This window comes from Antennarius striatus, chromosome 19 (assembly GCF_040054535.1).
Source record: "Antennarius striatus isolate MH-2024 chromosome 19, ASM4005453v1, whole genome shotgun sequence".
NCBI lineage: Eukaryota > Metazoa > Chordata > Actinopteri > Lophiiformes > Antennariidae > Antennarius > Antennarius striatus.
This window is the reverse complement of record NC_090794.1, coordinates 16097361-16119165: the sequence shown is the minus strand read 5'-3', so window position 1 is coordinate 16119165 and position 21805 is coordinate 16097361. Positions and strand designations below refer to the sequence as shown.

General features: G+C 45.1%; 2 protein-coding genes across 5 annotated transcripts; one reads left to right on the top strand and one right to left on the bottom strand.

Annotated features, from left to right (window-relative positions):
* The first annotated feature begins 1877 nt into the window (after positions 1-1877).
* rmdn3 (regulator of microtubule dynamics 3) lies at positions 1878-13974 on the top strand. The gene is made up of 12 exons (XM_068343159.1): positions 1878-2309; positions 2868-3057; positions 3265-3408; positions 4573-4909; positions 7007-7109; positions 7727-7787; positions 7876-7951; positions 8044-8121; positions 11376-11474; positions 12435-12488; positions 13227-13301; positions 13402-13974. The coding sequence occupies exons 1-12, from the start codon at positions 2111-2113 to the stop codon at positions 13471-13473; spliced, it is 1488 nt and encodes a 495-aa protein (XP_068199260.1). The 5' UTR covers positions 1878-2110; the 3' UTR covers positions 13474-13974.
* A 255-nt stretch (positions 13975-14229) lies between these two features.
* rad51 (RAD51 recombinase) lies at positions 14230-20894 on the bottom strand. Of its 4 annotated transcripts, none has more exons than XM_068342230.1 (10): positions 20707-20894; positions 19558-19658; positions 19035-19172; positions 18700-18817; positions 18386-18477; positions 18107-18201; positions 17721-17834; positions 16672-16801; positions 16412-16533; positions 14230-14846 (listed from the first exon to the last, which is right to left on the bottom strand). In XM_068342230.1, the coding sequence occupies exons 2-10, from the start codon at positions 19639-19641 to the stop codon at positions 14723-14725; spliced, it is 1017 nt and encodes a 338-aa protein (XP_068198331.1). In that variant the 5' UTR covers positions 19642-19658; positions 20707-20894; the 3' UTR covers positions 14230-14722. The 4 variants fall into 4 exon arrangements, with proteins under 4 accessions (XP_068198331.1, XP_068198332.1, XP_068198330.1 ...); XM_068342231.1 differs by having other exon boundaries at positions 19558-19655; XM_068342229.1 differs by lacking the exon at positions 20707-20894 and adding an exon at positions 20435-20672 and having other exon boundaries at positions 19558-19655.
* Between the last annotated feature and the right edge of the window lie 911 nt (positions 20895-21805).

Sequence of the window (21805 nt, the reverse complement as noted above, 5' to 3'; positions counted from 1 at the left end):
AGGTCAGCAGCTCTTGTATTGAGGCTGTGTATGTCTCTTGGGGCTTGGTACCCAATCACGGATTGTGGGGGGGTGATATCCCCCCGCTGACCTGGCGTCCTGGCTCCCCCTTGCCGTAGCATTGTTGTTGTATTTCATTGATCTGTAGTTGTGACAGCAGTTTTCGGTTACGGATGTTGGAACACTGGGCTAACAGCTGTTTCTTTGTTAGCCTTGATTGTGGGTTTCGAAGCATCCATTGGTCCCACATCCGTCCCAAATATCCCCTCTCTCTGGGATTACTTGTGTAGTAGCATTCCAACAACTCCGTATTCTCCGCCCTTGTCCATGTGTGTCTTGTTCCAGTAGCCCATTTCTCATCAGATTGCCCTGGTTCCCTTGCATCTGACGCGGACCTTGTTAACCCGGGCGACGTCCAAGCCGGTATGACTCTGTCATTATTGTGTTCACTCATATTTTTGAGGTAGGCTCGTATAGCATTAAGGGTCTTGCCTAAGGACCCTCACTGGATAGTGCCCGCCATGTCTGGGGTTCGAAGCCACGCCCACACCCTCCTGCATTCCAGACCACGCCCTACAGACCACGCCCCTTTCTGCATTTTGTGTACGTTGACTGGATAGTGTTTGTCCCGACCGGGATTCGAACCCACAACCTCCTGCATTCATATATATATATATATATATATATATATATATATATGCTCAAACACGGTGTTATTTTTGGACAAATTGTGGCCAGCACAGAAGTCCAACAACTGAACATTTGGTTCCGATCAGGCTGTTCCTCCCAATCACAGTCCTCCAGGTTATGATGTCACTGCCCACATGATGCCACATGATTTGCTTGTTGTTTGTTTGTTTTCAGTTTGGTCATGTAATGTAGTATTACAGCTACTTAATGACTTTTCTTTACTCACAGGGCCCTTTTCCTCCGACACGCAGGTGATACAACACATTTCACCATCCAAGACGTGTCTGCAGAGGTGATGGAGGTCATCATTGACTTTGCATACTCAGGTTCTGTCTCTGTGACAAAGAACAACGTACAAGATCTGCTTATAGCAGCTGACTATTTGCTTATAGATGGCATTGTAGAGGCATGCAACAACTTCCCGGAAGAGAATCTCACTCCAGAGAACTACATTGGTGTCCGTCGGTTCACCATCACAGGTCCTCAAGTGCAGCACAAGGTTCACTTCCTGTTAATGAATAGGTTTGAGGAGGTTGTTTCCAGCCAGGAGTACCTGAGCAAAAAACCTCACATTTACCTGCACTCTGGTTAAAGGGAAGACGACGTCTGTCATTATGCTTCATTCAAATGTTCAGGCTCAGTAATTATCATGTCTTTTACCTGGGTGCTTTTACACCTGCAGCTTAATTAAATTGTATCAGGGCAAAGTAACAACAACAACCAATGCAGTCAGAGACTGCAAGATCCCGAGACACCCCTGAATTCAAAATTTTACCCTGACTTACTTGCATAGGTCAAAGATCGTTAGTGCTATCATTGATCAATGCAGTAGCTTTGATCTACGGTCTTTCACTGGACATCTCCCTCATCTTTCTATCTAATCCGGTTCCTGAGTGTACAAAAGTCATCTCCAACAGCTGCTGGAGAACCTGGCATACACGGCAATCATAAAACACACAGTACTGTTGAAAATCCTACCATTGTTTGTTTTTGAGCTGTGAATTCCTTAAAATCTTTTGGATTTTGTGTCAACGTGATTATCCTTTAATTTGACTTTTATGAATAAACATGATTTTAAAAATCAAATATTTTTTTCTTTTTTTAATAATTTTTTGAAATTTATATCATTTTTTTATTTTTTATTTTTCTTCGTCCTCTTCTTCTGCTTCTTTTTGTAAATTCAAACCGGATGTTAATGTGTCGTAGCTTCCTGCGGTCCTGAAGATGATGGAAGCAGATTAGTCTCATGTAATTGCCTGAATAGAGGACCAACGTTTACTCTAATCGTCACTCCTGATTGGTCGGCTTGGTGACGTCATGCTAACGTGTTAGCAGTGAGGACTAGCTTGATGGTGTCCCGCGGAGGTGGAGGCAGTAACCGGCAGGTGGTCTCCGTAACCGAGCCGCGGTCAGCGGGGAAATGAACGTGCCGCTCGGCAGGACGGGGCTCATCGGTCTGGCGGTGGGGGCCGCGGCCGGTCTGGGCCTGGTAGCCTTCATCATCTCCAGGGGGGTGAGGAAGAGGAGGCAGAGAGCCTCACCGGAACCCCATCGGGCTGCTCCGCGGCTCACCGCGGCGGATGGAGCCGCTCTGCGGTGGGAAGCGCTGGACGCGCAGGGTGGGTCGACTCGCTGTCCGCGGCTGACTCTGTGTGTGTGTGTGTGTGTGTGTGTGTGTGTGTGTGTGTGTGTGTGTGTTTGTGTGTGTGTGTGTGCGCGCGCGCGTTTGTGGGGGTGGGGGGTCATCCATCCCTTCCTCCCTCCTTCCTCCCTCCCTCCCTCCCCCCCTCCCTTCAGTGTTGACCCCAGGGGTGTGTGGTGAAGTTGTGCCTCCGTTCACACAGATGTGCCTCCTGTCGTCATGGAGTCATATTAGTGCCATCATCACATTGTTCATGCGTGTTTTTGTGTCATTCGTAGCTTTTGCTATTTTTAACTAAACATTTTTGATCACAAACATTAAACACCACAACAGATTTACCAACACAGTTTACTGAAAACTAAAAATGATGACAGAGATCTTTGTGGTCTTTCACACATATATTATGGATGCTAACATATCACAAACGATTATTACTTTCAAAACCTGCTGTCACGGCAACCAGAGGATGGATGACAAAGATTCAGGTCCAACAAGTCCAAAGCGTGTTTGTTTCAGTCTCACGTCTCCCCTGCAGAGCTGGAGGCCCAGCAGCAGGCTCTGACCGCGGTGGAGACGGTGGTCCAGGGTCTGGCCCCCGAGCAGCAGCTGGAGCTCAGGGGCCAGCTGGACCAGGTCCTGAGCTGCGTGTCGTCACTGCGCTCCGAGGTGGCCGAGCTGAGGGGGGGCCTGCAGGACATCGCCCTGCAGATCATCCAGGACGTCAAGTGAGTGACAGCTGTGAAAGGAAATATCACTGTTCACTAGTATCACAATCATATTGTTTAGAGTTTTTCACATCCCTCAGTACTGGACCTAAAGTCCAGTATCAGTGCGTTTAGTAATGGGCTAAATTATTATGGGATGAAGGTCTGTGGGGGCCAACATTGGTCTTGTTTTGCTGATGGGTGTGTGTTACTCCTCTCAACATTCAGAAAGGGAGTGGAGGACAGCCAACGCATACGCCGTCGCCGCCACATTAGCCATAAAGAGCGAACCGACTCGACCAGCTCCAGTTCCATCTACTTCACTGCCAGCCAGGGCATGGCCAGCGCATATGAAGAGACCAGCGAGGGGGGGTACGTCCTGGATTGGTGTTGAGAAATAGATCTGGGTGTGTGTGTCTTTTTCTTGATGGGAAAACAGGAAACGGTGGGTTTCCAGGCAAGAACCCAAAACCTTCTGGCAACAACAAATGTCACTTCGACCTCATCCTGTATTTCCGGGTTCACACAATCATGTTCTTCTCTACTAAAAACTGACCTGTCTATTCGCTTCCTCTTGGATTTGAAGTGTGACATAAACATGTGGTATTTTTCCCCTAAAGGGGGCTTATTGTTAGGGTTGTGCTCAGTGTTCTTCCTGCTCCTATTCTACTTCTTCCTACTACCTGGAAACTTTCCACATTGATTTAATCATTTACCAAACATCTTCATCTGGAATTGTGTGCCAGTAGTTCTCATGGTGACCAACCTTCTAAGTTATGGTGATGATGGTGTGCTGTATGTTTCAGCACCAAGCTACTCTGACATGTAGCCAGAAGGTTCATCATTGATCTCATGAGGCCAGAAGAGATTTTCCCACATGCTTTTGGGAGACGTGATAAACTTATATCCTGACATCAGACAGCTGTTATCACACATGTTCATCAAACTCTTACATTTCCTGATGACCCCGACAAGAATCTAAAGATGTTAAAAATGTCAAATTCCATTTCTACTGTAGCCCAGTTTTCTATCAGTTTAAATCTGATCAAAAGGAACCAATCCACTAATCCATCTGGGATGTACACTAATCCCTCGTTCCTCGTGGTTAATGCGTTCCAGGAACCACACGCGATCAACGAATTCCATGATAGAGTGACAAACTCTTTATCTTATTATTTAGGGTAATTTAAACGTTTATGAACCCTCCACATACTGATATTAAACCACCTTCTATCTGTATTACCTTTAAAACACTCTGATAGACTTTTTAAAGCACTTCTATGTCTCACGGAAGTGCGCTGCGCTCTGAGAGTCTCTGAACGCAGTGAACTTCCGGATGTTGTCAGCCAATAGAATGTGCGTATGGTATCATGTCACTACCTACTAAAAATGTGTGATATGTTGATGTGCGACTGCGAGAGGGATTACTGTGTGTAATGAACTTTTCAGTAGAAGTTGACCTCGGTTAAGTGAGTGATGATTTCCGTTATTCTGGAGGAACATACTGTCTCTGACCGGCCCCCACCTGTGTCCCAGGTACTCGACCGCCTACGCTGAGTCCGACTACACTGACCGGGACACGGATAGAGAGGAGGGTGAGCAGGAACGTGAGCAGGAGTCAGAAGAGGAGGACAAGAGCTGTGCCACTGTTCTCACGCTTCGCCAGGAAGACTCCCAGGATGAAGAATTGGACGAGAGGGGGTTAGAAGAGGAAGAAGAAGGGGAGGATGCTAATGGGAGCAGGCTGATGCTGGTGAATGAAGTTCCCAGTGGAGAGTTGGCTCTTCTTTTGGCTCAGAGCGACATCCTCCACACAGGAGACGCCAGATTGAAGGAAGAAGGCTTCTGTCTACTGCTGGACAACAGAGCAGAGGTGAGTGGCTTGATGCTTTTCCACCAGTAACAACTAAACAGCACCACATTTGTCGCTGGTTAAGGCTCGCACAGACCAGCGAAAGCAATTGCAACGTCTGGTTAGGTCATAAAACCATAAAATAGTTTAGGAGGTTAAAATAGGTAAGAAGTTGACCAGCAAGTAGCAGCAGCAAGTTCCCCCAGCATTTTCTAGTCAGCCAAACCAGAACAGTCATTCAGGTAACTAAAGCATAAACAGCATAACCAGTTTACCAAATTCTCAATCACATTCCAAACCACTAAACCCATTGAATTCTTCATACTCGGTGTCTCTTCATTCAGCTTTCAATCGACTTTTATTTGTAAAACGCTTAATCACATCAACAGACATTTCAAAGTGCTTCTGAATAACTCTGCCAACTCCAGAGGGAGACTTTTTTTGGGGTATGGCTGTCCGGGCTATGATTCTTTCTGCTGCTCGATCATCTTCAGCTGCGTATTTCTCTACTTGCAGCTTGCAATCTGCAGAAAACCCATCACTCATGACCATAGGTGAGGGTAGGAACAAAGATTGAACGGTAGATGGAGAGCTTCTCCTCTCGGCTTAGCTCCCTCTTTGTGACAACAGAGCTGTAAAGCGACTGCAATACCGCTCCTGCTGCCCCACTTCTCTGTCCAATCTCAGGCTCCATTGTTCCCTCACTCGTGAACAGGACCCCAAGACACTTAAACTCCTTCACTTGTGGAAGGACCTCATCCCCCACTCGGAGAAGACAGTCCATCAGTTTCCTGCTGAGGACCATGGCCTCAGATTTGGAGGTGCTAATCCTCATCCCCGCCACTTCACACTCAGCTGCAAACCAGACCAGTGATTGCTGCAGGTCACAGGCCGATGACGTTGCCTTTCCGGCCACCAGGCACTTGCTGATGGGCCCTCCGTCCAGGCCTGGCTCCAGACGTGGGCCCCGGGCTTCCTCCGGGCAGGGTCACATTTTTTCCTTTTCCGTTTTTCATGTGATCTTCTGGAACCGTTCTTTGTCTGGCCCTTCACCTGAGACCTGTTTGCCTTGGGTGACCCTACCAGGAGTACAAGACTCCTGCCAACATAGCTCCTAGGATCCTTAGGGCGCACAAACCTCTCCACCACATTAAGGTGATGGTTCCTTTCATTTTAGTTGAAACTCTTCTATCACACATCACACCTGACACTTTCCTCCACCCGTTCCATCCTGCCTGTACACGCTTCTTCACCTATTTTCCACACTCTCCATTGCTCTGGACTGTTGACCCTAAGTACTTAAAATCCTCCACCTTCTTGAACTCTTCACCCTGTAACCGCACTCTTCCACTTGGGTCCCTCTCATTCACACACATAAATACCTACTGAAAATCTGCGATGTAGTGAAGCTGGGCATCTTGAAGCACAAATCCAACAACAACAGTCAAGTCAACTTTATTTACAAAGCACTGAATCGCACCAGTTGTGCAGTGAAGTTGGGTTGTGACTGATAGCAGGGCTATAGATCCAAGGTACTTATTTTTATCATTAATGTTTTTCTGTGACATAGATACGTGGATCCCCATTGTATATGTTTTTAGAGTACCGACACTGTATGGTTCTGTAGCATGTAGTTTACCTTCAGAGTGAAGAAAGAGGGGAGGATGGAGGAGTTATTGGGGGTGTAAATCAGAGTTGTCATCAGAGAGATGGTCACCTCTACCACTATCTTCACTAGCCATTGTTTTATCATCATGATAAACAGTAAAGTATCCATGGTACGAAGCCTGACGCTCTGAGATGCGAATATAAACAACAATGAACAACCACAAGAGGGGGGGGCAAGTGTTAGAGCTGCGTGAACACAGAGGTGCTGCTTGACAGGGGTTGTGGCCGAAAAGGGAACTGCAGGACAATAGTCGGGATGTGGTGGTGTGCGTTTGTTTGTACGTATCTCCAAATGTTCGTAAGTTGAGGACTACCTGTTCATATATATGTACAAATATATAAATGCAGTATATATATATGTATGTAGGCACAAGGAAAATACTTCTTGTCCTACATTGGGTGATAAATGTAAATGATTGTGAGTAACTGAACGCTGGTGTTTCTCATCAGCATGGAGACAACAGGGAGTATCTGTGGCGACTGGCTCGGGCTTACACTGATATGTACAAGTTCACTGCAGACAAGCAAAAGAAAATGGCTTATGGACAACAAGGTAAGATGATTATCACAAGTTTCCACCCAGAGATTTTAATCAAGATGAAAGTTTTCCATGTGAGCTCAGGCCATTGGCCAGTGTGTCAAAAGGATTCAAACACTATGAACTGTTCAGGGAAATACTCCAACCAAACACTTGTGGTACATGTTGATGTTGCTTAAGTGTCTCTGTTGTGTGTGTGTGTGTTGGAAGACATTTTTAATAGGGCAAACAGCAGAATGGAAGTTCTGCAGGTTGGATCAATACTAATATTAGGAGTCACCACCTCGTTTCATCCTTTTCCATTTTAGATGAACAATATTTTTTTAATATTTAATGTTCGTTTGGCAAGATTTTTCTGCTGGATGCTCTTCCTGCTTGGGACCAGTCTATATTTGATACCGGCTTGTGCCCCATAACGTTGTTTGGCATGTCTGTCCAAAATAAGTGATTCACATCAGCTTTTCATTATTTCAGTCCAAACATCCTATCCCTTACGCCTTAGATGTGTTCTCAGATTACTGATAAAAACACTGCAAAGTAGATTTCTGATTAAATGTCGGCCTTTTAAAGTAACTTTTTGATGGACTCTAAACCGTGTGGACTTTGAGATGACGTGTGACCTGGTGTTGTAGGTCGAGAGGAGTCTGAATTGGCCCTGAAGATGAATGGTCTGAATGCTGAGTGTCACAAATGGTGAGACTCACCAATTATTTGTAAAGTTAACAAACCTCACCTTGGTGACTATTTGGGGATGTTTTGATTGGTTCCTATTATCGTTCAGGTTTGCCGTGTTGACAGGACTGACTACCCAGCATGAGAGCATGCATGGTAAACTGAAGAACAGCTTCATATTAAAGGTAACACAAGAATACTTTTTTAACTACACTTGCTTACAGATAACTTTTTATTTTTTTCAGTGTATGAGTGAGTTCTTTCTGCCTGTCCTCAGGAGCATCTGGACCAGGCGATTGCTCTCCGAGATAACGACCCTACGTCCTTCTACCTGCTTGGCAGGTGGTGCTACGAGGTGAGGCAAGTTGAATCTGCTCTCATCACATGTAGACTACCTACCCCTGAGGAAGGTAGTCTCCGAGGGTCCTGTAGACCCCTGAGAGTCCTGTAGACTCATGAGGGTCCTATAGACCCCTGAGTGTCCCGTAGACCAGCGGTCCCCAACCTCTTTAGCTCCATGGACTGGTTTCATCTAAGACAATATTTTCACGGACCGGTCTTCATTTGCTCGATAATCATTAATGACTCAAGGACAGCTGTAGTTTAATAATAAATCATCTGCAGTGGTTTTATGTAAAATGCAGACATCAACAGACAATAAACAACCTTTTTTTCATAAATTGATAATCAATATCTCTGTAAACCAAATAATGGTAAGAAATAATTATATTAAAAACTTGTTTGAAGTTACTGCACTGATGAGGGTTATTTTGAAATATAGCGACTTACAATCAGTACATTCAACATAGGAGAAATACTGATCGTTTCTAATTAAAGAGTGAACAAGTACCGTATTGGCCCGAATATAAGACGGTGTTTTTTGCATTGAAATAAGACTGAAAAAGTGGGGGTCGTCTTACATTCGGGGTGTAGACATTGTACCCATTCACAACGCTAGATGGCGCCAGATATCTTTAGAGCGAATGCTGAACTAACTCCCCAGGCCAAAGCGAACCCCTGTCACGAAGAAGAAAAATAAAATATATCCATCCATCCATCTATCCATTTTCTTCCGCTTATCCGGGGTCGGGTCGCGGGGGCAGCAGCTTAAGCAGGGAAGCCCAGACTTCCCTCTCCCTAGCCACTTCGTCCAGCTCCTCCGGGAGAATCCCAAGGCGTTCCCAGGCTGCACCGATCCGCCTGTCGATCTCCCGCTCCATCGTACCCTCACTCGTGAACAAGACCCCAAGATACTTGAACTCCTTAACTTGGGGCAGGATCTCATCCCCAACCCGGAGAGGGCACTCCACCTTTTTCCGACTGAGGACCATGGTCTCAGATTTGGAGGTACTGATTCTCATCCCAAAAGCTTCACAATCGGCTGCGAACCGCTCCAGTGAGACTTGGAGATCACAGCTTGATGAAGCCAATAGGACCACATCATCTTCAAAAAGCAGAGACGCAATACTGAGGTCACCAAACCGGACACCCTCAACGCCTTGGCTGCGCCTAGAAATTCTGTCCATAAAAGTTATGAACAGAATCGGTGACAAAGGGCAGCCTTGGCGGAGTCCAACCCTCACTGGAAACGAATCCGACTTGCTGCCGGCAATGCGGACCAAACTCTGACATCAGTCGTACAGGGACCGAACAGCCCTTATCAAGGGGTTCGGTACTCCATACTCCCGAAGCACCCCCCACAGAACCCCCCACGAGGAACACGGTCGAATGCCTTCTCCAAGTCTACAAAACACATTTAGACTGGTTGGGCGAACTCCCATGCCCCCTCATGGACCCTGTGGAGGGTGTAGAGCTGGTCCACTGTTCCACGACCAGGACGAAAACCACACTGCTCCTCCTGAAACTGAGACTCGACTTCCTGATGGACCCTCCTCTCCAGAACCCCTGAGTAGACCTTGCCAGGGAGGCGGAGGAGTGTGATCCTCCTGTAGTTGTAACACACCTTCCGGTCTCCCTTCTTAAATAGGGGGACCACCACCCCAGTCTGCCAATCCAGAGGCACTGTCCCCGATGTCCACACGATGTTGCAGAGGCGTGTCAACCAGGACAGCCCCACAACATCCAGAGCCTTTAGGAACTCCGGGCGGATCTCATCCACCCCTGGGGCCCTGCCACCGAGGATCTTTTTAACCACCTCGGTGACCTCAACCCCAGAGATAGGAGAGCCCGTCTCAGAGAACCCAGACTCGGCTTCCTCATGGGAAGGCGTGTCGCCGAAATTGAGGAGGTCTTCGAAGTATTCTCCCCACCGAGTCAGAACGTCCTGAGTTGAGGTCAGCAGCGCCCCATCACCACTATACACAGTGTTGATGCTGCACTTCTTCCCCCTCCTGAGACGTCTGATGGTGGAGCAGAATTTCCTCAAAGCCGTCTGGAAGTCGTCCTCCAAGGTCTCACCAAACTCCTCCCACGCCCGACTTTGGTGGTTGCTGAGGCAAAAAAATGAAAAATAGCGGTAAGAAAGAAAAGAGAAGAAAATAAGAGAAGAGATAACAGAAAATGGAGAAACGTAGTGACAATCTGGAGAAAAGTGGATTGAGGATCGGCCAGGTTAACCGGCAATTGAGGAGAAGTTATAATGCAAACTTCAAGATGATGGTGATAAATGAGGTAGAGTCTTCAAACAATTGCAAAGCGGCTGTGAAATATGGTGTCACAGAGTGTAATGTATGGAGATGGAGAGCTCAAAAAGATCGCCTAAAACATGCTCACAGTCAGAGAAAAGCTTTCTGTGGTCCTCACAGAGCGGCTGCTTCCAAGAGCTCGAGATGTGATACAGCTTTTTCATGATTTGAATGAGGCAAAATCACATGCTTTTTCTCTCGAATACATTGTTATAATCATTTGTTTCAGATGCACTGTAATTATTTTCTGTATAAAAATTAAATTTTGTGTTCAAAAAGTCTTTTTTCAAACTTGAGTCTTGAAAAAGAGGGGGTCCTCTTATAATCAGGGCCGTCTTATGTTTGGGCCAATGCGGTAAATCAAATAATAAAAATTACAATAATGAGAATTAGTGTTTGGAGACTGCTGATCTAGGGGTAACGGGAGACAATGACACCTGAAGTGTGTTCCGGACGTCCAGTCTACTCCAGTTTGGTTTTCTGTACACTCACTGCAGAAAATCCCACTTCACAAAGACGTGAGGTTGGAAATGGAAGCAGGGTTTAAGATACTTTTTGGGCGATCTCAGGATAATCTGCCTTGACTTTAATCCAGAACACTGGAGCGGTTGTGGTCGCTTAATTTAGGGGTAACGGCTGGTAACCTGTCATGTGACCGAGACCTGTCAACCGGGACAGACGCACGCATTTGTCTGTGGGTCATTGCACACAGACATCACTTTTCAAAATAAAACATCTTTCAGACTCTGAAATAAAACAGAAGTAATGTAAATTATTTTTTCTTTCTGTGCGGCCCGGTACCAAATGACCCACGGACCGGTACCGGTCCATGGCCCGGGGGTTGGGGACCACTGCTGTAGACTCATGAGGGTCCTGATTCAGAACTGAGAGACTCTGTGTGTGTGTGTGTGTGTGTGTGTGTGTGTGTGCGTGTGTGCGTGTGTGTGTGTGTGTGTGTGGGCAGATAGCTGGACTGGACTGGTTGGAGAGGAGGGCAGCTGATGCCCTCTACCAGAACAGCCCTACTGCCACACTACATGATGCCTTGGAAAACTTCCTGAAGGTACCAAACGGATTATTGTCAGAGGATTTTGCTGCTTCATTCTTACCTGGATTGTTAAATAAATAGTTAAACCTCAGTTTATGTCGTTTCAAGTTTGTCATTCCCGATTATACATCTTTTTTCGGAAAAAATCCACAGAAAAATAAAAACCATTTTACTCCACTGTCCGCCACAAATATTGGAATCGTAAAATCACTAGTAAACCATTAAAAACACATAATATCATGTTAGTGTACAGAAAATAAGAATAAAAACACATATTGTTAGCCCGTAGCAGTGACCTGCGGTGAGGTTTACATTAGTGTCATTGGTGTATTTGCCGTTAAATTAGTAGCCTGACAATAAAAACTGTCAATATGAGTGAACCACTTGGTTTGAAAAGAGCGGGTTATTTTCTGATCTGATGTTCGAAGCAGATCTTTAAGCTCTAATGTTGGTCTTTTATTAATTACATCCCGCTTCAAAGCGGTGACGGATTGTAACTGTCAAGTGTTAATTTGTCCGTCTGTCCACCAAATATCTTCACAACCGTTGCAGATGGAAAGATGAAACAAAAAGCACATTACTCGGGATGAAAATGAGATGATGACCTTGACCTTGAGAAAACTAGGTCAAGGTCAAATTTAAACTTTTGTCTCAGGAACCGGGTAAGATAGATAGACGAGGGAGAAGGCCAGTGTGAGTAAGACCATAGATCAAAGCTACTGCTTTGATCAATGACAGTACGTCAGAGCACTAGCTTTGATCTTTGACCTATGGAAGTAGATCAGAGTAAAAATTTTAATTCAGGGGTGTCGTGGGATGTTGCAGAAAAGTACTTGTTCTAAGACACTTTAAAACAGAAGTAATGCATATATGTCACAGATGACTTATCCATTGATGTGATCTTTCATTCTTTGCGTGGACGTGATGGTAACACAGAACGGTCCACATGTGAAGCGTCTCTGTTTGATGTTGCAGGCAGAGGAACTCAGTCCAGGGTTCTCCAGGATGGTGAGGCTTTACATCGCAAAGGTGATCAAACCCCTGGTTCCACAGACCAACCTGACCTCTGGCATTCTGACATGTGTCCAGCAGAGGGCAGCGTGTTTGTTTGACAACTGTTCATCACATTCATTCATTCTTTGTCACTCTGTCTCCATCATAATCTGGGACACATTTTAGACAACTGCTTAAATGAAGGAAATCTTCATATTCACACATTTTTTTAGTATCAAAGGTAATCCAATATCCAGAAGTGATTACAAGAATTATTAGTCTTCGAAGGACACCACCTGTTTTTCTCGGAGGGCTGTGGTTTGTTCCAGACCAGACAAAACTCCGAGAGACCAAACAGCGTTGGTGTAAAAGCACTGGAAGCATTGATAGAATGGTTATGAACTGAGTTGGTTTGTCTGGACAGGGCTGAAGCTAAATCCTAGAGTCAGAGTAAAATGACATCATTTCTCTAAAGAGGAACTCACATTGTGCCCAGTAATACTCATCCATGTTCACTGAAAGGATGTAAACGGAGATGGGAACACCCAGTCGATCTGTAGGTTAAAAATATCAAATGATCCAAACTCAGATATCAGTGTGTCTATGAATAAAAAATGTGTTTGAGAATTATTGCTGTAAAAAAAGAACACGTAATACTTTATTGTTCCACCAGTCTGGCAGTCAGCTTTGAGACATTGAGGTGTGTTTTAGTGTTCTATAGTTTGCCAGTGTGTTGAAGCACTAGAACCACTAAGCACGTTGTTTGACCTGTAGTGTCACAAGGAGCTGGGAAACATCTCTGAGGCCACCAACTGGACTGAGCTGGCTCTCAAGACAGAAGCAAACGATGTAAGAGCACTTAACCCTTCACATTCCACAGCAGAGGCGTCAGAATGTCTGGCTGAAAATGATTAATGTCTCTAATGCAACATATGATTCTGCTCCCCAGATCATTTTCAAGGAGGAAGAAGCTCATGAGTTGGAGGCTCGGCTTCGTGACTTAACTGACAGAAGTGTGTAAGCCGTCTCCAGCAGGGGGAGCTGAAGAGCTCTGGATGACCCGCCCTCCCCCTTCCTGGTGGATTTTGTGGACGTACAGTCACTGTGAAATGGAGTTTATTGATACTTATGTTTACTGAAAGCTTTAATGTAGTTTATCACCGATAAAAATACAGGATATATAATTTGATGTTTAAGTGTTTGCCCTTTTAACTCGAACTAGGTTGTTTATAATTGTAAGGATCAGACTTAATTTTACGCTTCCGCTTCAATTCAGTTGTGCTCTACAAGCTATGTGATGTTTACAGTGAATGAGCATGAGGAGCTTGAAGCAACAGTGGAGGGGGGAGGACGGTAACATCACAAACTCCTGGTCTAAAATACTTTTGTGACTGAACGTATCTGAATATTTGTGAATCTTGGTTTTCCTTTGAAAATGTTTACAATCTTTGAGCTTTCTTTTACATTCTTGTTCCAGAGGAAACCTGTGGCGTCTCTGGGACAGTAATTAAAACTACTTGATGAGCACAGGTCTCAGCGGCTCTATCTTTAACCGTTCCTTCTCGGTGGTCAGACCCTGAACTGATCCTATCAGGTGTGTTTACAGTCCACAAAGTTCTAGTCCCATCATCTGGATCCCAAATCCAAACAAGTATATTTCTGAGGAATTAAAATTGGGTGTTCTTCTGTTGCTGACTTGGACTTCAGTGCGTTTAACAGAACTGTTCTGTTGTACATGTATCCAGACACACAACAATCACAGCAAAAGACAAGTCACTCTAATAGTAAAAGAAATTTAATTTAGTGATGAAGGTATATACACGTGTTCTGGTAGGGACACAAAAGTGTGGTGGAGACGGTCAACAAAGGAAAAAAGTATTAGAAAAACAAAAGTTACAGCTCTGTGGGGAAACAACTCATCCATGGAGAAGAATCAACTGAGAAAGCATTTCAGAAAACTTCAAAAGATGATTAAAGTCTTTAACAAATATCTGATATTCAGTCTAACAACTTAGTAAATATTTCTCTTATTTTTATTATCTTGAGAGCAAGTCTGTTTTCTTGGTTGAGTTTGGTGGTGTGCTTCAACACTAAACGTTCCTTTGTGCTCCTACAGCCTGGATCAACCAACATGTTATCACGCTGGATCATGTGACCTCGTGTCACCTTTGACTGACTGACCATCAGTCTGCAGGGGGGGGTCAGCGGTGCAGGTGGAGCAGACGTGACGTTACATGAACCACCACCCCTCCAGCTTCGCCCCCACCAGCTCAGTCCTTGGCGTCGCCCACCCCGTCAGCGTTAATGGCGAACATGGCTTCAGCCTCAGGCAGGCAGGGCGAGTCGTAGATCTTACAGATCCTGGTCTCTCCTCTACCTTTCCTCAGGTACAGACTGGAAACAAGAGCAGGGTTTAGCTGAGAAACTGGTGACTCAAAACGTAATGTCGTTACGACTCCGTTTGTAAAGCATCTTGATATCATCGATCCAGTCGTGTGAACGTGTCCACACGACTGGATCGGCCAGCGAGGCTTTTTGCTGTGGTTAAGCCTACCGTCCACACAACAACACATATCCGGGACCAAAACACCGGCCAAAGTGACGTTTTTTGTAAACGCCATGTCTGCGTTGTGATGTGGACGCTGTAACCGAAACTTTTTGTACCTGGGGGGTGTCTCCCTGTGACGAAAACCGCTGTGACGTTAGTGTGTGTGACCCGTGTCTACATGTACACACAATGGACGGAGTTAAAACCAGCTATTTTCTGACGTATAACAGCTCCACGTCAAAGACACGTTGATGACCATGCTGACAGTTGGATATTTGTTCGTCTGTTTCTTTATGAGTCATGAAGTTTATATATACAGTGATACCTCTGTACTCGACCGCCTCTATACTCGACCAAAAAATTAGAGTAGAAAATGTATCGGACCCCGAACAGATTTTCGGTACTCGACTAGCCGAGTCGACCCGAACGCGCTCCTCGGCCAGCGGGTAAGCGTCAGTTCGACTCAGACCGCCAGCGTAGTAACACATACGCAAATTACGTACACAAAGACGTACGGAAATTATAGCAAAATATGAAAGTGGTGTACGAGTGTCCGACCTCGCGTCGCAGTACGAAATGGCAAAGTCAACCATTTCCACTATCTTGAAGCAGAAGCAACTGACAATGGACAGGTTCCTTCTTAAAGAAAAGAGGAAGGCTACTGCCCAGCCAGATTCACCTCCACGGAAGAGAGAGAGAAGGGAGAAAACCCCTGAAGGCGCGTTACCTAGCGTCATCATGGAAGGGGATTCCCCTTCCATGATGACGCTAGTGCCATCAACCACTCTCCAAAACGTAAGTAAATTATACAAAATGGTTTATAATGCTTTATCTTTATCATGTACTGCTTGCGCACATTTACGTCTTCATTGTTGTTTAGATACACGTTCTTATAATATTTTAGGTATTTTTATAAATGGTAAGAACGGATTAAAATACTTTCCATTATTTCTTATGGGAAAACTGGTTTCGGTGTTCGAACAAATCGGTGCTCAACCACCACCTCAGAACGGATTATGGTCGAGTACAGAGGTATTACTGTATTTGTTTATTCATTCATGTTCCTCACCAAAGACACCAACGCCAGTTCTGGGTCAGATCTGGAGGCACTGCTCCCTGGTGGAGAACTCTGATGGGCACACCTGGTTTATAATACCAATACATTTGTTTTCATATGTTTGATATGAAGTCTGATATTATTGTTTCATGGTGGAATTTCCACAGGTTCCCACTAGTGTGTATATAATTTTAAGAATCTGATGTAGTAACGCCGTGCCTCTTGAAGTGTGAATGAGTGAGGGATCACATGTGTAGAACCAGTTCTTTTAGACTGACGTGCATCAGCTAAATGTTTGACACCAGCTGACAGTACCGTTGTCAGCACCAGGGGCCCCCACCCTGCTTAACTCACCGCGTGGTGGAGGCATGTGCCAGGATGTTGCCTCCGATTGGTTTCTTGGGGTCTGCAGAAAACATGGCGGCCCCGTCCACCTGTGCTACCACCTGGTTGGTTATCACCACGGCAACACCAAACTGTTGGGATGGACAATAAAGAAAGACTCAGCGGTCACCTCTGGGAGCTCTGCTTCTGAAACGAGTTCTGTCATCAATAGTTGGTATTGTGATGGTCCCGTTTGACACAGACTGACCACACGCCCTCCAGGTGCTCACCTCGTCTGCCAGCCTGAGCAGCATCCGCAAGAAACGTCCCAGGTGTCCCTGACGGGCCGACAGCTCCCCCCGGCCAGAGTAGTCCGTCCTGTACAGAGCTGTGGCGCTGTCCACTATCAGCAGAGCATACCTGTCAGACACACACACACACGCACGCGCACACACCTCTGAGTGTTTTCAAACTGTAAACATCAGATCCTTTGGCTTCTTTGTGTCGGGAAAGAAATTAAAATGATATTTAATAATAACCGGTAATAACTATCATAAACTGCAGCCTTTACATCAGTTTGGATTAAATGAATGAATTAAATGGTTCCTGTCGTGCAGACAGACGGCATCCAGAACTTTTTTGAAATGACCAGTTTTTGAACTGACTAGTTTCTGAACTAATTAACCCACTACATTTAGAGCAAATTAGGTTCTAAACTAAGTATTGGACTAATTACGGTAGGTTTTGAATTATTTAACAAACATTGTATTCATATTTACGTTATTATGTAAGTATTGTTTATGTTTAACACCCATCCTGCTTTGTTTTCTCAATTTCCCCTTGGGGACCAAAAGTTTTTTGAATTTGAATCCGTGTTTTCTGTACTGCTTCACTAACATCCAGCAGGAGCTGACAATCTTCTTCACTCTTCCATCCCATAACTTCAGTCTGCACTGAGACTAAAACCTGACGCTGACAGTGACTCTAGTGATTTATTGTGCACTAACATGACGTGTGAATTACTGCATCACCAGCGTTACACTTTAGAGTGAAATGATGTAAACATGATTTTTATTTTTATACGTGTTCTTTTGAAAACCGACGTTTAATGAGAAGCGATGTCAGCCCAGGGGGAGCTGTATTCAAAACAGACTTAAGTGATTTTCTATGAATTTTTTTATCTGTCTCGTATCTGTTGTTATCTGCACTGAAGACTGAACCCAGTTCGGTTGTTGGATCTGACAATGACAGTAAAGTCATTCTGGATTCCATTTCCAGATGTTTTTACTACTTTAACACACACTCGTTTCCTTCACGTTCCACACGACTGAACACTCACCTGGACTCGGCCATCATGGCGGAGGCCTGGTACAGGAGCTGGGTCTGGTGGTCCGTGTTGAAGGCTCGAGCGTAGGCCACGTTATCCAGAACGTCACTGCCCACCAGCCCAAACCTGACAGAGAGTGTATGTCAAACACTGCCTCAAACGTGTGTGTGTGTGTGATGAGTGTGTTAAGCATGACATCACAGCAGGTGGCTGTAAAGGAGCACAGAGACAGTGGCGTGTTCACTCAGATCCTGTCCAATCAGGCATCTGTGGGAGGAGCCCAGAGGCGCTGCTGTTCCCTTCCAGCCTTTCTTCTCCCAGGACTCAGATCCAGTATAGGGAACCAGTAGAGAGTGGGAACACGCTCCAGTATTTAACTCTTTAGACAACAGACTTGCCTCTCTGCGACGGCCAGAAGTCTCTCTGGTCTGAAGGTTCCCTCCGTATCGATGTACATGGACTTGCCTTCGCCCCCCCCCTGGTCGATGGGCAGCTGTGGACATGTGGAAGAACTTCATCACGCTCAGCACTTTGACCCGCCCACCGCCCCAGCATTCATGTCCATTAATGCAACTGATGGGATTCAAACGGTGCAAAATGTCCAACAGCTGTAACGACCAGCAGAGACCAGTGGCTCCGCCAGACGGCCAATCACTGAGGGGCTGGAGCCACCCTACCTGACAGGTGACAGCCAGGGTGTGGCACAGCTGAGTCTTCCCCGTCCGGAACTCCCCGAACATCTCGGTGATGGAACCCGTCTCAATCCCACCTGGAGCAGAAACAACCAATCAGCTCAAACCCCTTGACACAGAGGATTTCTGGGTAATGTTTGGTGTAAACATGTGGACCGTCCTCTAACTTGTTACACACGTGTCCTGTGGCTGTTCTAAGGTCTGAGCATTACCTGTAAACATCTGGTAGCTGCTTGTGCCTTTATTGCGCGCACACACACACACACACACACACAAACGCACACGCTGACGACACACACCCTGCAGCAGCTTGTCCAGCTCCTTGGAGCCAGTGGAGATCTGGATGATCTCTGCTCTCCTCTGGTGGAACTCGGTGGCTGTGGTGAACCCCATGGGCACCAGTTTGGCAGCCTCAGCCTGAAACAGCAGGAACATGAAGTAATGTTAATCAACAGAAGCTTGGCTTGTTACTCAGTGTTATTTGCATATTTGTTTCCTGAGTCGCCGTGGCGACTGACTTCCTCTGATCACTAGCTACCTCACCAAAAAATGTGCACCCAAAAGAGAACACAAGCCAAACACACTGTCCCCAAGCCACACACTGTCCCCGTGTGTGTGTGGGTGTGTTTCTCACCAGGATCTTGTCGGCCTTGGCCTCGCTGATGCCCTTGATGTTCAGCAGCTCCTTCTTGGGCGCGTAGGCCACCGCCTCGATGGTGTGGAAACCTGCATCCTCCAGCTTCTTGATGTCACTGGCACTGATCCCACATTGCTGCACACAGTGACAGGACCAGGCTCGTCACGGCGGGACGTTTATGGTTTGAATTATAGGCTTCTAAGAAAAACTAAAATACTTTCTCTTAAATATCTTAACAGCTACACTAATAGTTAGTTGGCATGTAATTGTGATCTATTATACAGTTGACAGATAGTGAAAGGTTCTCTTTGGAATCCTGAATGTACTGTAACTAAGTTTTAATGAGTAGATGTCAGAATAATTAGATATTTTATTCAGCTTTAGAAAATCTACAATGACATGAGATGTGAAGACCTTAAAATGATCTCTACCAGCTAAACCCGGCGGGAGTTCGTCTGGATGAGTTGAAGCAACAGATGATCGTTCTGGTCATCAACCCCCCCGCACTGACAGAACCCACCTCCAGCCTGCTCAGTGGCTGTGGCCCGAAGTTCTCCTCTTCTTCCGTCTCCGCCTGAAGCCGGGCCTCAGCCAGCATGGCCATGGAGCCGGTCGGACCTGCTGGAGAGAGGAGCGGAGAATTCATTCACCGTTTGGGGGCTCAGTTTTACAGTCATAACAAGTTGTTGTCAGGCTGAAACTCAAGAGGGGGAACACGCTTTTTTGGTTTCAGCTCCTAAACTATGGAACGGGCTCCCGCAGCACATCAGGCAGGCTTCTTCACTCTCGCTTTTTAAATCTCTCCTTAAAACCCACCTCTCCTCCCTGGCGTTTGGCACCCTTAAGAGTTTTGTGTACTGTTCCACATTATTTTAATTGTTATTATTTGATATTATTTCCACTTTTAACTTGTATTAAATAGTTTTACAGGATTTTTGGTTAATATTTTATTTAACTGCATTATGTTCATGATTTTAAGGCGCGTTTGTTGTGTTTTTATCCAGTTACTATGCAGCACTTGGGAAACCTTGTATTTGAATTGTGTTATATAAATAAAGTGGATCGGATTGCTGCGCGACGATCAGTTCAAACGTGGAACTCAACAGAGACGCTTGTCGTTGCTCTCATGCAAAATCACAACAAGGAGAACTTTTAGCGCCGCTCTGGTGACTAACATTAAGTTTAAATGAGTTATTTTACGGCAGACTTCAAACAGCTGACAGGCGGTGAACCGGTCAGCTTCAGCTTCAGCTTCAGACACAGGTTTTAATGCACTAAATGTTAATTCAGCTGTTACCATGTTAGCATTAGCGCAGCTGTTAATTTAGCTGTTAGCATAAGCAAAGCTGTTACTCCAGCTCCGCACCGGGTGAGCTCGTTCAGGAGTCTTTAGTTACCTTTCAGCGGTGAACAGACCGGGTCAGTCCCGTCAGGTTAAATCACAGTTTTTCTCGTCACCTGGTTCTCCTCCCGCCGAGAACAGTCTCCACCGTCAAACCGCTGCTCGATAGACAAAACTCCCGCGCAACACCGACTCATATAAGGTAATGACGTAATGACGCCAGAGAAGGAGGGACGTGCAGAAAGTATGTGACGTCATCTCTCACAAGCTCATTGATTGGTCACAGAGTGTAGCTAGCTACGGCACACAGCGCCGGTCAGCGAGTACCTTCCGGCGGCGAGAAGCGGCCGCGGAGCGCGAAAGAATCTCCACACACTAGTCATCAGAAGGATTTAGAACAGGCGTGAAGTGGGCAGCCCCGGCTGGGGTCCTCTGAAGGCCCATTCCTCCCGGTGCTTGTAGTCCCCCTGTGTTGTGCTCCGCTGCGGTGCATCATGGGAGGTCACAGTAGGTCAAATCACCCTTATTTCCTCTGGAACAGGCAAAGGAAGCATTTATTCGTTCACAAACCTTCACTATTTTAAAAAAATTAACAATACAATTCTAAAATTGGAGATTAGCGTCGAAAATAAAAATTTAGTAAATGACGAAATGAAAACTAATGTTTGTAGAGAATATTCTGTGTTTTCTTGAGGAGATTACACTGGATGATGAAGACATTCAGATGATTTATCAAAGATCCAGACCAGCTATATTGTACTTTCAAAAATATATGAATGCAAACTTTTGGCCATTAACTATTATTTATACAGATATCAAAGTTTTTTCAGATTTCTTCAATGTTTCTGACATTTTTAAAAATCACTTTATGTTCACCATATGATTTGTGTTTTTCAAAACATCATTTTCACTTCAGTGTTCCACAAAGGAACAAGAAATGTTGTTCCACTTCAATCTGGAGCTACAAAAATGTAATATGAAAAGGGGAATGAATATGCCAGACAAACCAGATTATCTTCATTAAATCCACATTTTGCTTTAAAAGCTGTGTTTGTCTAATCTGACACCTTAGGTTTGTATTTTCTTGTCCATTCTCGAGAATAAAATAATTTTATTTCAGAATTTTCAAAATGAGGTGAAATATTTGGAGTAACGATCAGTTAAAATCTTAAGGACATAGAAAATTATAATGCTCAATTATAATGTTCCAGTTATTTTGCAAAAAAATCAAAATATTTTTAATAAATGGTGACAAGGCTGTATATTAGTCATTTGTACAATGTTGGGATTTTTAGTAAAAGGAAGGCCATGCCAGACTAATGTACCAAACATAATCTTAGGATGAACTAGGCAGGTGAAACCAAAGCATGTTAAACCAGATTTACCGTATTAGACTTTTATTTAGAATATTAGACAATATTTATTT

Coding starts and splice junctions, on each gene's coding strand:
- rmdn3 (XM_068343159.1), top strand. CDS start 2,111: ATGAACGTGCCGCTCGGCAGGACGGGGCTCATCGGTCTGGCGGTGGGG. Junction 3,058..3,264: donor CAGATCATCCAGGACGTCAA/GTGAGTGACAGC, acceptor CTCAACATTCAG/AAAGGGAGTGGAGGACAGCC. Junction 7,110..7,726: donor AATGGCTTATGGACAACAAG/GTAAGATGATTA, acceptor CTGGTGTTGTAG/GTCGAGAGGAGTCTGAATTG.
- rad51 (XM_068342230.1), bottom strand. CDS start 19,641: ATGGCCATGCTGGCTGAGGCCCGGCTTCAGGCGGAGACGGAAGAAGAG. Junction 18,478..18,699: donor GCTGGACAAGCTGCTGCAGG/GTGTGTGTCGTC, acceptor TTTCTGCTCCAG/GTGGGATTGAGACGGGTTCC. Junction 18,202..18,385: donor CCCTGGCTGTCACCTGTCAG/GTAGGGTGGCTC, acceptor ACATGTCCACAG/CTGCCCATCGACCAGGGGGG.